Source organism: Chlorocebus sabaeus, chromosome 2 (genome assembly GCF_047675955.1).
Source record: "Chlorocebus sabaeus isolate Y175 chromosome 2, mChlSab1.0.hap1, whole genome shotgun sequence".
Lineage (NCBI taxonomy): Eukaryota > Metazoa > Chordata > Mammalia > Primates > Cercopithecidae > Chlorocebus > Chlorocebus sabaeus.
Genome location: NC_132905.1, coordinates 52,184,000 through 52,199,226, shown reverse-complemented (window position 1 = coordinate 52,199,226; position 15,227 = coordinate 52,184,000). Strand labels below are relative to the sequence as shown.

The 15,227-nt window shown below is 40.5% G+C and overlaps 1 protein-coding gene across 6 annotated transcripts in view; it reads right to left on the bottom strand.

Moving 5' to 3' along the window:
* The window catches only part of TASP1 (taspase 1), a 255,191-nt gene extending 240,181 nt beyond the window's left edge, over nt 1-15,010 (bottom strand). For 4 of the 6 annotated variants that reach the window (XR_005235672.2, XR_005235673.2, XM_007960419.3 and 1 more), the window contains exons 1-3: nt 14,940-15,010; nt 5,211-5,429; nt 174-241 (exon numbers count right to left, since the gene is read on the bottom strand). Coding sequence is in view for 4 of the 6 variants with exons in the window: in XM_007960419.3 (XP_007958610.1) it covers nt 174-241; nt 5,211-5,355 (213 nt within the window). In the remaining 2 variants the exon portion in view is untranslated. Of the gene's footprint in view, nt 1-173; nt 242-5,210; nt 5,430-14,582; nt 14,603-14,673; nt 14,878-14,939 lie in introns of those variants that run through there. The other 2 variants (XM_007960427.3, XM_007960431.3) reach the window with 2 other exon arrangements.
* Nucleotides 15,011-15,227: the final 217 nt, after the last annotated feature.

Below are 15,227 nucleotides of genomic sequence, written 5' to 3'. Positions count from 1 at the left end.
GGAGAAAAACACAAAACAACACAAAACAATCTCCTACAAAAACGAGCAAAATAATTTCATAGTCCAAACCAGAAGACTGTCCTAGAAACGAAACTTTTAAATGTTAAATTTCAAGGTAAAATTGCTTTATGTTCAAAACTGAAATGCTTAGATCATACACATTGTGTTCATACCTTCTGACAAGCTCGTTTGCATACATGTTTATATTCCTTGGCTTTGGATTCAGAATGATAACCTGCACCTATAGAAGAAAATAAAATCCAGTTGTTAATTATTAAAATATCACGAGACCTTGTTCACGTTATAAAAATACTCCATATAAACTGATGCTGTCCTAGTAAAAAACAAAACTACTGCCCTAACTGTATGGAGTTTTATAACTTTTTTCTCCAATGTAAGCCTTTTTAATACCATGCCTTATCTCCATTTTCAAAAGCTCTTTTCCTGCCAAAAGCCCTAAAAATAGCTCATGTCCTCAAAGAGGCTTCACCAAGTCACCTCCCCTCTTCTTTTCAAGAACCTCTTTCTAAAACCAGGAATTCTTTTGATCTGGAGCTAATAACCCAGAAGGTGTCAGGGACAAAGTCCCTCCAGGTTCCTCTTTGCAAACCGTCAGAAAGCCCCTGCCATTTGGGAAGTTACTGTTTCAAATCCGGAATTCATAAGAATAACTCAGAAAGCTGGATTGCTTCTGAACAACATTTGAAGTTGAGGCGTCTTACATCTCACATGTCCACAACCACCACCAACTACACCATTCCTAACCAAACACTTCACATCCTCTCACCCGCTAGAATGCAGCTCAGGGTGTCTCTGAAAGCTAAGTGACAGCACATTCATGACTCTCTATTAGAATTCCTAGTGGTCTCTGTCTTTTTTTTTTTTTTTGAGACGGAGTCTCGCTCTGTCGCCCAGGCTGGAGTGCAGTGACCGGATCTCAGCTCACTGCAAGCTCCGCCTCCCGGGTTCACGCCATTCTCCTGCCTCAGCCTCCCGAGTAGCTGGGACTACAGGCGCCTGCCACCTCACCCGGCTAATTTTTTGTATTTTTTAGTAGAGACGGGGTTTCACCGTGTTAGCCACGATGGTCTCGATCTCCTGACCTCGTGATCCACCCGTCTCGGCCTCCCAAAGTGCTGGGATTACAGGCTTGAGCCACCGCGCCCGGCCCTGGTCTCTGTCTTTTAATCAAATACCCAAGAACTTTCTCAAGAGAATGGCTCTGAATAAAATGGTTTCCCTACAAGGACACATAACTTGCTTAGTTAGGGACTTAAGAATAATCTAAACAAGAAGGAGACAAAGACAAGAGCCCTTAAAACTCTCTTAATTAGGCCTCTCACTAACCAAAGTTTGTTAACAAAGCACTGAACCACCTATCCCTACCCACCCCTAAAGCCCCATAGGGGTCCAATGTAAGGAAGGTTAAGAACTACATCTCTAGGCCAAATGCAGTGGCTCATGCCTATAATCCCAGCACTTTGGGAGGCCGAGGCGGGAGGATCACTTGAGGCCAGAAGTTTGAGACCATTCTGGCCAACATGCAGAAACCCCATTTCTCCTAAAAATACAAAAACATTAGCCAGGCATGGTGGCATATGCCTGTAATCCCAGCTATTCAGGGGGCTGAGGTACAGGAATCGCTTGAACCTGGGAGGCAGAGGTTGCAGTGAACCAAGATCGTGCCACTGCACTTCAGCCCGGGCAACAGAGTGAGACTCTGACTCAAAAAAAACAAAAAACAAAAACAAAACAGCTACATCTCTAGACCTTAGAATTCCTACAGGTCTGCAGACTCTGACACAAACCTAACCCACCTTTCCTCAAGGTAGAGAAAGCACTCATCCACGAAAATGTCATACAAGGAGTCAGGAAAGCAGAAATGCCCAAGCCACCAGAATCCACAATATACCCAAATCCTAATCCTGTTTTTCAAGAGAACTCTGAACATTCACAGAGCCTGTGCCAATATTTAACAGGCCTCCCTTCACTGTTCTATAAGAATAGGTGATCTCAAGTTGGCTGTCTTAGATCTCAGAGGTCCCAGTCTTTCAGCAGCATTTCCTAAAGCACGGGATACTATTCCAAAGAGATGACTTCAGTGTCATGGACAAGGGCATTTAATAGCCTTAATATGTAAATCCTTTTGAAATAATAAAAGTCTCAGCAGAGCCCCCCTATATCTTTAAGTCCTGGTTAACACTTGCTAATTTCCCTGTTTAGCAATAGGTAGGCTCAGGATCCAAGCCACTGACAAATAGGATCTAGTTAAAATTTAATTACAGTGTTTTGACTACACTGTGTTTAAAGTTATTTTCTCTTTATGGCAAGTAATACTGCTATTTCATTTAAGTAACCATAAACTTCATCTTTCAAATGTTAAGACAAAAAAGTGTTTAGTTGTTTGAGTATTAGATAAAACAGTATAGGCAGTGGGAAAAATCAAGAATCTACTACATGAATCACAAAAGTTTGGGCAAGTCTACTCTAGTGCTAAAAAACTGCTCTACACTGGATGAGGACATTGAATTTTTGACCCTTAAATGTGCAAGATACACACTACTGCATAATCAATCACTCTGACTTTCAAATAATTTAGAAGTGAGGGTCACTTAATTCACACAATATCCTACCATAACTCAAGGGTTCCTACTCTTCTTGCTGGCCCCCAGCACCAACCTTTACCTGAGAGTATGAAATTAAATAATTCAAAGTTAAAACTGTTGAACCAGCTGGGCGCAGTGGCTCACGCCTGTAATCCCAACACTTTGGGAGGCCGAGGAGGGTGGATCACCTGAGGTCAGGAGTTTGAGACCAGCCCTGTCAACATGGTAAAACCCCATCTCTACTAAACATACAAAAATTAGCCGGGCATGGTGGCACGTGCCTGTAATCCCAGTTACTCAGGAGGCTGACGCAGGAGAATTGTGAAGCTTGCAGTAAGCCAAGATCACACCACTGCAGCCTGGGCAACAAGAGCGAAACTTAGTCTCAAAAAAAAAGAAAAAAAAAAAAAAACGGTTGAACCATTACATCATTCTGAGCCTTGAGAAGAAGGTGGCTATGTAGCCTGAGTCACACAACATGCAGCTGCAACTTTTACCTTTTTCCTGTAAATAATTAGGAAGATCAAACAACACCAGAGATAAGATCCTCTCAAATCACTGCCCCTTCTCACAAAGTAAAAAGTAATCTTCCTCAGGATGTAGCAATCTGTAACCAATCAAATTGCTGTAACTTATGCACTGGTCTCCTATGGAAAATGTTATTATCCTGCTACACTTTTTCTATCTCTACTTATACAAATGAAACTTTAACTTCTCCACTTTGGAACACTGACCCCGTTTGTTTGGAGTCAGTGTTTCCCAGGTGGACATGCTCAAGCTTTGTGCGGGAATAAGCTCTACATTGAATCACAGCTTCTGAATTCCATTATTTAAGGTTGGCAGGGCCATTATCATCTAGTCTTTGTCTAAGAGAGGAGGGACAGGGTCATGATAATTACAGAAAGTAAGGCTTTCCAACTAATTGAAGCTTTATGTTATTGCTTGTTACAACGTTCAGACCTTTCTTTTACACTTTCCAAACCCTCACTCTGAATATGGTAACTCACTGTTATCATGGAAGATCATGGAAGATGCACGATCAACATAGTGTAGTGGAGAGAACACAGACTAGGAGTCTGAAGGCAGAAGCTCTAGTCCCAGGTCTACTTTTAACTGGGTTATTTCTGTAAATTTACCTCACCTCCCTATAAAAGCACCTGTGAGAAAATGGAATTAAATCTCGTTTTTGTTTTTTTGGATTTTTTTAGATACTCTGGATTAGATTCACATAACGTTTCTCAGGTTGCCCAGTCTAGATATGGCCAAAGGTTAATGGCCAGGCAGGACACCAGTTTCACAAGAAGAAACAGTTCTACTCCTCATTCCATATCAAAGCTAATCCTGCTGTCATCTTGCTTAACTACCCAGGGAAAGTTAAAAGGAAACCCAGACATTCCCTCTCTTTTCACGGAGGTCATGGAAAGTAGACTCTGAATGCAAGGAAATAAAAATGGCCAAAGGAAAAAGAGCCTGCTGAGGAAACCTGGGCAGAGCAGCACTGCTCTGTAACCCAAGACCTTTCAAAATGAGAGACCCAGGGGATGAACTTCACTCTGTCTGTCCTCATGGTCCTCTGAAGCAGAAAGATCACAGGCTGACATAGCATCAAAAGCACTAGACAGAGACATAAGGGCCTACTTAGGTGTTTCTTACGCTAGCTCTAGCACCAACCAGCAATGTGGCTGAAGTCACTTAAGTCACTTAATCTCTCTTGTCTTAAAGTTCCTCACTTAAAATATTAAGAAGGGGGGCCAGGTGCGGTGGCTCATGCCTGTAATCCCAGCACTTTGGGAGGCCGAGGCAGGTGGATGACCCGAGGTCAGGAGTTCAAGACCAGCCTGGCCAATATGGTGAAACCCCGTCTCTACTAAAAATACAAAAATTTAGCAGATGTGATGGCAGACGTCTGTAATCCCAGCTACTCAAGTGGCTGAGGCAGGTGAATTGCTTGAACCTGGGAGGTGGAGGTTGCAGTGAGCCAAGATCGCACCACTACACTCCAGCCTGGGCGACGAGAGTAAAACTCCATCTCAAAAAAAAAGAAAGAAAGAAAGTGAACTAGCTCAAAAATTGTGTAATTATGCCCTAATATACCCACAGTCTAACACGGGAATCAATACAATTTTTTCAGCAATATTTTATTTTATTTTATTTTATTTTTTTGAGATGGAGTCTCGCTTTGTCGCCCAAGCTGGAGTGCAGTGGCACGAACTCAGCTCACTGCAATTTCTGCCTCCCGAGTTCAAGCAATTCTTCTGCCTCAGCCTCCGGCAGCAACATTATTTTTAAAAAACATAAACGAGAGTTTAAAAATTACTTTGTGTGGCTTTAATACTACCTAACCTAAATACATCTATTACATAGAGTTAAAGTAGATAATGGGGTAGGGAAGTGAAGACCAAGGAAGAGCTGCCATTCTAAGATCTTCTAAATGGGGAGTAAAAAAGGTCTTCACTATATCAAAGTCAAACAATCGCTTTGGTTCCAATTGCTCTCTGGCAGTTTTGCCTCCTCCAAGTGTGAAATGTGATTCTCAGTGTACTTCAAGGCAGAAAAAGAAAAATCGACATTATTGGCATCTTCCAAGCTATCCACAAAGCTTACCTGCATGAACCAGCACAAAGCCGCCTCGTTTCTCTTTATAGGACTGCTTTGCTTCCAACTCTTTGGCTGTTATTTTACCAGCCGAAACCTGAGATGATCTGGAAGGCAGCCCTTCTCCAGAACTCATCCCCTTCTCCATGGTCATTCTCCAAGATTACCATCTTCTATTGAGAAAGGGGCATACTTCCATCCAAAAGTAACTGCAGGAGAGGAATTACCCTAGAAGAAAAGAGGCAAAGATGGTATACATTCTTTCCACCAATACACAAGTTACTTACACAATTTCACGCAAAGATAACATTCAAAAATCCTATTATTAAGTTATTTAATTGGGTAATACAAAAAAGGTATCAAAGTTATTTATTAAAATTATTTTTTCTTATTCCCACTGAAGTCGGATAAAATTATTTAATTGGGTAATATAAAAAGATTAGAATTTAAATCTCTCTGTCCACTGATAGTACCTGCTTGGGGCCGGGCGCAGTGGCTCACACCTGTAATCCCAGCACTTTGGGAGGCCAAGGTGGGTAGATCACCTGAGGTCAGGAGTTCAAGACCAGACTGATCAACATGGTGAAACCTCATCTCTACTAAAAATACAAAAAATTAGCTGGTGTGGTGGCACACGCCTGTAATCCCAGCTACACAGGAGGCTGAGGCAGGAGAATTGCTTGAACTTAGAAGGCAGGGATTGCAGTGAGCCGCGATCACGCCACTGCACTCCAGCCTGGGAGACAGAGTAAGCTCCATCTCAAAAAAAAAAAAAAAGAAAGAAAAGAAAAGAAACATAAAGAAGTTACTTAGCTGCCTATTCCAAAAAAAGGAAAAAAGCAGGTTACTCAGAACACAGTCTGCATCCCAGTGTTTATTACCAGCCCACAAGGGAGTATTATTTTATTCACGTTAGTTGCTTTATAAGCACATTTTCAATAACCAATATGTGTAGTTTTCACAATTCTTTTCTAGTTCCTCATGTTTTTTTTAAATAATTTTATCTGCTAAATCAAGCAAAAATTTGAGTTTTTATTTTTAAGTTTCAAATTTGTTTGAATGTTTGGTTTTTGGTGGTATTTGGGGAGTTTTTGTTTGTATTTTACGTAAGTATTGGTCCACAATGGATTGAAAATTTTTGAAAGCTGGTCTTTTATAACAGAGATAGTCTGAGAAGCACTGCTATGTGGCATTTTTAAATTCCCTTAATTTTTGGCTTAAGAGTCTATTTAATTTTTATTACATAACATTTTATCTATAAGACAAATAGTTTAAAATCAATCATATATACACACCATTGCATTCAAATATTTACATAGATTCATAAATGCAGGAAAACATTTTTATTACAAAAGTGCTGATTTTTATTAAGCAACAGTAAATTTAAATGCCTGGTTTTGTTTTTGTTTCGTGGTGGTGGTTGCCTTCCTAACCATGTTTTTCTTCCAAAGACTTCACAAGAATCTGCCTCAGTGACTTTTACTTTCTTTTGGTTATTTCTCACAATATTTCTCTGAAATAGGCTATCATTTAGCCATGTATGAGTTGACAAAGTGAATTTAGGGGTTCATCTGTCAGCCTATAATGCCATCATGTCTATATCATGCCATCATATTTGGCCCAGCCATGAAATGAGCTTGGGACCATTAGTCTAGAAGCACACATACAGATTGAGTGAAAACTCAGGCTTTGGAAAATTAAGAGCTTCGGCTAAAATGAAAACACATCTAAGCAGTATGGATTATGAAACCTCACACTACTTTGACTCACTGTCATCTGAGGTATTTTTTCATAAATAAGAAATTATAATAGTTATATTTTGTAAGAAAATACTGGCCAGGCACGATGGCTCACGCCTGTAATCCAGCACTTTGGGAAGCCAAAGCAGGTGAATCATGAGGTCAGGAGTTCGAGATCAGCCTGGCCAAGATAATGAAACACCATCACTACTAATTACCCAGGCATGGTGGCAGGCACCTGTAATCCCAGCTACTCAGGAAGCTGAGGCAGAGAATTCCTTGAACCCGGGAGGCAGAGGATGCCCTGAGCTGAGATCATGCCACTGCACTCCAGCCTGGGCAACAGAGCAAGACTTTGTCTCAAAAAAAAAAAAAAAAAAGTACAGATTTCCCTATTTTTTTGGCCGGGCGCAGTGGCTCATGCCTGTAACCCCAGCACTTTGGGAGGCCAAGGCAGGCAGATCACAAGGTCAGGAGTTCAAGACCAGCCTGGCCAAGATGGTGAAACCCCATCTCCACTAAAAATGCAAAAATTAGCTGGGCATGGTGGCACGTTCCTGTAATCCCAGCTAGTCAGGAGGCTAAGGCAGGAGAATCACTTGAACCGGGACCCGGGAGGCGGAGGTTGCAGTGAGCGGAGATCGCACCACTGCACTCCAGCCTGGCTACAGAGCAAGAATCTGTCTCAAAAAAAAAGAAAGAAAGAAAATACAAACACAATTATAACATCAACATTTTATACGGTTGGATGTAACAGGAATTTTAATATATATGAGAGATTTTAAAACATTGCTTCTCGACACTGTCTAAAAAGAAAATGTAGAAGGTGATTAATATTCCATTTCTTGAGCAATGTACCCTCCCTCAGACACTATCTGAAATATATTTATTTAGCAAACATATAAGCTCAACAAACCCCTCCAAAAATGCTGGCCCTAAAGTTCCACTGGACTGGGAAAGGAGCTCAACTAAATTAACTATCAATATATGACTCTATCCTCCAACTCCCAATGGTTATTGAAATATTTTTTATTCAGTTAGAAATGAAGCAACTTCTGCTCCAACATCAGTTTTTGTTTAACTCAGAACTCATTAAAGGTCTGACATCTAATAAATAAAGAGTGCCAACAAAAGACAAAAACAAAAAAAAGGGCAAATGGACAAATCTCAGTTTGCAGAAAAGTTACATAATAGCTTAACTGGACAAAAAATGCTAAATCTCACTCAAAAAAAAGAAGCAAAATAAAACTACATTTAAGTACCATTTTTTAACTTAGATTGGCAAATAATCAAAAAATAACGCATTTTGAGAGTACAGAAAAACAGGAGCTCTCATAAGTTGCTAGTGGTAGTATAAATTGGTATGACTCAACAATAGCAATTTGGTAAAATCAATCAAAATTAAGATACAGACCCAAAAATGTCTTGATGGAAGTGGTTAAAAATAAAAGCAGCCATTGGAAACAATGAGAAAACTTGATAAAAATATATGTAACAGTCTCAAACACATTTGGTAAGTAAAAAAGGAATGGAAATAACTAATTTGTTAAGGTATGGTACAGAAGTATTTGCAGTACCATATGCAAAGTATAAATCTGGATGGATAAACAAAAAAGTCATACAATACTGATTACCAAAGGAGATTTGGATAACTAATAGCAAAAGATGGGATAGAAATTTCACTGTTCACCCCTTTGAACCTTTCAAATTTGAACCATCTGAATTACTTACAAAAAAGGTTTTATTCATTTATTCATTTACGGGAACACTAGGTAATGAGCTAAGCCAAAGAACCAAAACAGGGCAAGCATGTTTCTCTGAATATTGAATTTCTGGGATGCATAAACTACAGGAAATCCAAAAGCGAGGGAGGGAAATCACAGTATTTGATCTTTACAGTTAAGATGAGGGAGAAAAATACATCATGACTGTAGATTATCATCAAATATCTCTGTGACGTTTTCATCGTATCTGTAATCATTGTAACAAATCATTATGTGAAACTGGTTTAAGTGTACTTAAATCAATACATAGATCCACAAGAAAAATGTCTAATACTTCAGCTAACCTTTGAGGTAACACTCAACACAAAAGGTTTCCAACGAAAAGAGAAACATAGGCACATAATAGGTTTAGACCAAAAAAAAAGTTCTATAGATCATTTTAATACTGGCTTTATTTCTGAAATGTTTGAACACAGACATTTTGCAATTTCCTCCTAGTAATGATATTGAAATTCATCATGATTGTTTCTAAATAACATTGGCAACCTGTCTATCCTCTGCAACTGTTGCTCAAAAAGTTAAACAGAGTTATGCTATGACCCAAGAATTCCACTTCTAGGTATATACCCAAGAGAACTCAAAACATATGCTACACAAAAACTTATACATGGATATTCATAGCAATATTTTTCACAGCACCCAAAAACAACCTAAAGGTCCATCAACTGATGATGGATAAACAAAATGTGGTATAGTCACACAATGGAACATTATTCAACCACAAAAAAGAATACAGTGCTGACACACACTATGTCATTAAAGAATATTGAAACAATGAAAAAAAACAGACACAAATGGCCACATATTGTATGATTCCATTTATATGAAATGTCCAGAATAAGCAAATCTAAAGAGACAGACGGTAGATTTGTGATTGCTTAGGGCTGGAGGGAAGGAGGGTACGGTGATGGAGAGGGATTGCTAATGGGAGCGCTTTCTTTTTGTGCTGATAAAAATGTTCTAGGACCAGGTGCAGTGCATCACGCCTGTAATCCTAGCACATCGGGAAGTCAAGGCGGGTGGATCACCTGAGGTCAGGAGTTTAAGACAAGCCTGGTCAACATGGCGAAATCCCATCTCTACTAAAAATACAAAAATTAGCCGGGCGCGGTGGTGGGTGCCTGTAATCCCAGCTACTTGGGAGGCTGAGGAAGGAGAATCACTTGAACCCAGGAGGCGGAGGTTGCAGCGAGCAGAGAACGCACCACTGCACTCCAGCCTGGGCAACAAGAGCGAAACTCCATCTCAAAAAAAAAAAAAAAGTTCTAAAGCTGAATTTGGTAACGGTTGCACAACTCTGTGAATACACTACATACCACTGAATTGTACACTTTGAATGGGCAAATTGATACATTAGGTAGACTTTAAATGGATAAACTGATCTTATTAATCTGTTTATAAAAAAAAAGTCTTTTTTCCCATAAATTGTACCTTTCCCAAGTTACTTAACCCAGTGACCTTTTCTTAATATTCTGCTTGCAACCTTTGATTCTCTTGATCACCTGCTTTCCTTGGCAACACAGAAATCTACTATCCTAGTTCACAACCCACCTCTGACCCCAATCACAAATGTTTCCTTCAAGTTTTCTTTTTTTTTTTTTTTGAGACAGAGTCTCGCTCTATCGCCTACGCTGGAGTGCAGCAGCGCAACCTCAGCTCACTGCAACCTCTGCCACCCGGGTTCGAGCAATTCTCCTGCCTCAGCCTCCTGAGTGGCCAGAAGTAAAGGCACGTGCCACCACGCCTGGCTAATTTCTGTATTTTTAGTAGACATGGGAATCCCATGTTGGCCAAGCTGGTCTCGATCTCCTGACTTCAGGTGATCCACCCACCTCAGCCTCCCAGAGTGCTGAGATTACAGGCGTGAGCCACCACTCCCGGCTAACCTTCAGCAATTTCATCTACTGCCAACCTTTCAAAACTATCTTCTCAGCAAATCAGATGATTCCTAACTTTATCTTCTGTCTTAGCTACAGCCACAAGTTTTATGGATAGTTCAGTCTAGGTCCACCTCACTCTTGGCCTAACCAAAACACGCTCATCTTTTCCCAAAATCTAGTTATTTCCATATTACTCCTTTTTCTAAATAGCACTACCCACTTCTATCTCACCTTAAAGTCAGTTTGGGTTGCTCTCAACTTTCCAAATCCCACAGATCTCTCCCTAAAGCATTTAACTTCCTTTTGCTCAACTCTTGTTCCGCTCATATACCTCTCTTAGCATGTTACAAAAGGCATGTTAACTTTTCTTACCAAATCCAGGCTATCATAAAACAACCATCTAAAAAGGGCTGCCAAAAGAAAGCTCATAAAGGGTAACTCCAATCAAAACAAATACCAGGCCAAAAGACATGATCAGGCAATACATGAAAGAGGACATTTAAAAAAGAGGTATCCAGTATTAGAGAAACAATATTCAAAAACATACAAACCAAAATGAAATTTTCCTTACTAGCACTGTACTGGCACCATAAACTGATATAACCATTTTGAAAAAGAAAATTTGTAAGTATCAAGAGCCTCTAAATGTATAATTTTGTGTATATATACTATCTTTCCAGAGATACTCTACGTAGAAACAAGTCTATACAGACACAAATCACCACAGATGCCTCTAAGGAGAACTAGCCGACTGAGGGGCAAGGATGAAAGGGAAACTTAATCTTCTTCTAATAGCCTCTTACATTTGAAATTTTTTTTTTTTTACTTGGTACTATCTACCAAAAGAGACAATTTAAGGTGGCCGTTTCTGAGACCAAGATGAGTTTACATTAATTTGATTATCAAGGCCAGGAGAGAAATTCAGACTATAACATTGTTCTTTCTGCAGGGACTTTCATGGCACTATTTTAAGGTCTAAATCTTGTCTCATCTCTCTAAAAGATTGTTTTATTTTCCTACTATGTGATGACACATTTTTTTTTTTCTTTACACCACTTTGAAAACTACCACGTGTCCTGTTGCTGTGGTGTTAAAAGTTTTTTGCTGTCGGTTTGCTTATTCTTTAAGAAGCAGTTGAAAAAGGAAATAAGTCATGGAATTCATCCATCTTACAGCAAAGGACTTTGACAGAAATCCAGTTCTTAAGCTATTATAACTCATGAATAAATAACTGTGTTGTTGCTTTTTTTTTTTTTTTTTTTTTTTTTGAGACAGAGTCTCACTCTGTCACCGAGGCTGAAGTGCAACGGCGTGATCTCAGCTCACTGCAATCTCTGCCTCCCAGGTTCAAGCCATTCTTGTGTCTCAGCCTCCTGAGTAGCTGGAATTACAGGCGCACACCATCATGCCGAGCTAATTTTATTTTTTGTATTTTTAGTAGAGACAAAGTGCTGGGATTACAGGCATGAGCCACCACGCCCGGCATTAAATGAACTTCCAGGACATACTTAAATTCACCTTTGAACCAGTAATTCCACTTCTGAGAAAACTTTCTACCAAAATAACTAAATAGACAAAAGATTTTATGCCTTTTATACTGTGTTTAACACAGGATAATTTAAAATAACAAAAATCTGGGAGCAACCTAAATGTCCAATACAGAAAAACAGTTAAGAAAACAATAACCTACACTTTTATGATCAACTAATTTCCAACAAGGGTGTCAACACCATTCAATGGAGGAAAGGACAGTCCTTTCGTCAAATGATGTTGAAACTGGATATCTACATGCAACAGAATGAAACTGAACTCCTACCTCACATCGTATAGAAAAATTAACTCTAAATATCCTCCCTATTGCACGTGACAAGTCTTTGAAAAAAAAATTCTAAGTAGATCAAAGACCTAAATGTAAGAGCTAAAACTATAAAACTCTTAGAAGGAAACACAGGGGTAAATATTTATGACCTTAGGTCTGGCAATGGTTTCTTGGATATGACATTGAAGCACAAGCAAGCAAAGAAAAAAATAGATAAATCAGACTGCACCAAAATTTTAAACCTTTTTTTTTTTGGAGACGGAGTCTCACTCTGTTGCTCAGGCTAGAGCGCAGCAGCCTGATCTCAGCTCACTGCAACCTCCACCTCCCAGGTTCAAGCGATTCTCATGCCTCAGCCTCCTAAGTAGCTGGGATTAAAGGTGCCCGCCACCACGCCTGGCTAATTTTTGTATTTTTAGTAGAGATGGGGGTTTCACCATGTTGGCCAGGCTGATCTCGAACTCCTGACCTCGAGTGATCCACCCGCCTTGGCCTCCCAAAGTGACAGGATTACAGGTGCGAGCTGCCACACAAAAATTTTAAATTTTTGTTCCTCAAAGGACACCACAAGAAAGTAAAAGGACAACACATAAAATGGGAGAAAATGCAAGAAAATATTGCAAATCATGTATCTGGAAAGGGACTTACATTTAGAATATAGGAAGAACTCATACAACTTTAAAATAAGACAACTCAATTTAAAAATAGGCAAAGGAAGTAAATGGACATTTCCCCAAAGATATACAAAAGGTCAATAAGCACATTAAAAGATGCTCAACATTATTAGCCATCAGTGAAATGCAAATCAAAACTACAATGAGCTACCACTTTATAAGCACTAAGACTGCTATAACCAAAAAGAAAGATAAGTGCTCCCAAGGATATGAAGAAATCAGAACCCTTATAACCTGCCGGTGGGAACGTAAAATGGTGCAACCAATTTGGAAAACATGTGGCACTTATTCAAAAAGTTAAACATAGAGTTACCATATGCCCACCAATTCCACTTCTAGGTATATACCCAAAACAACTGAAAACACACGTCCATACAAAAACTTGTACACAGATGTTTATAGCAGAATTATTCAAAACAGCCAAAACCTGTAAACAACCTAAATGTCCATCCACTGATGATGGCTGAGCAAAATGTGGTATATTCACACAATGGAACATTACTCATTCATAAAAAAGAATGAAATACTGATACACAGACACTGATGAACCTTGAAAACATACTAACCGAAAGACACCAGACAACTTAGGCCATATATTCTATGATTCCATTTACATGAAATGCCAGTATAGGAAAATCCACAGACACAGAAAGTAGATTAGTGGTTGCAAGGCCTGGGAGAGAAAGGGGAGACTCTAATGGGGAGTGACTGTCATGAGTACAGGATTGCTTTTGGGGATGATGAAAATGTTCTGAAAGTGGATAGTGGTGACAGGTATATAACTTCGTGAATATGAGAAAAACCACTGAAATGTACAATTTAAAAGAATAAATTATATGGTGTATGAATACCTTAATAAGACTTTCTCAAGAGGAAAAAAGACAATCCGTGCAATGAATACAATGTATGTAACTGTGCCTCTTAGTTATAACCGCATTTTACGTGCATACGTTATGATCACAAATAGGTTAATATGAATAAAATATTAGAAAAAGATCAAAATGCTGGGTTGGCAGAACTATAGGTGATCTCTTTATAACTATTTCTGCATTTTCCAGATATTCCTTAATAAGCACTGCTTTTTTTAAGTGGTGGGGAAAAGTTTTATTTACAACAAACAAAAAGATAAATTATTAAACTCCCAAGAACGTAAGTACAAATTCCTTAGCTAATAAAGAATAATCATAATTCGGCAATCTAATGGTCCCTAAAATACCTTTCCTTCCCCTCCCCTACAGAAGCCAGGAAAGTTGAACTCCCTCCTCCCGGAAACATGATGCCCTCGATTTCCAGGACACCTCCAGCTCCTGCTTTTCCCCCTCCTCTCCAGCTGCTCCATCTTCTCGACCCTTTCCTCCTCCTTCTCCTCCTCTTCCTCTTCCTCCTGAGTAGTAAATGCTAACGACCCGCAGGACTCTCATCAGGCCTCTATTACCAAGTAAGGGGCTGCCTTGGCCCCAACCCGCCACCCAGAACAAGGCGCACATTCTCGGCTCTCTGTGAACCTCGGACTCTTGAGACATCTCCAGACCGAGACTGCAAAGTGGGTGAAGGACTGCGAGAACTCCCCACGTACAGACAGTCTTTCCCCGAAGGCCACGAGGACGTCAAGCCGGAGATGAGGCTGGGAAGGGGGACTACGGGGCCATGAGCGACCAAGACTAGGGAACTAGGGACATCCTGGCCCCCTCCTCTAGCCCCGCCCCGGGCAAGGGGTGTCCTGCGCGCCGCCCCCTCTCGGACCCGGAGAGGACGTCCCAGCGAGCGTTCGGGGCCCACACACAGAGCCAGCAGCACGGAGGTGGCAGCGGCGCGGACAGCGTGGGAAAGAGGGACACTCACCCGCTTCAGCCCCGAGCCTTCACTGCACCGGAAGTAGTCACCCGCCCGTTGCCAGGGTGAGGAAGCGGGGGTGACATCAAGTCTTCCCATTGGTCATTCATGGTACCACGTGGCCGGAAGCAGGCTTCCACAAGCTGCTCTGACTCCGCCCTCCACTTCGGAGAGGCTCACCTGGCCTCAGAGGTGCAGCGCAAACTCCACCTGGGGCTTCGGTCTGAGCTGCGCATGCGCTGTTGCCTATCTCTCCCCACCCCGCCCCTGAATAAGCCCGCAGGATATGATTGTATG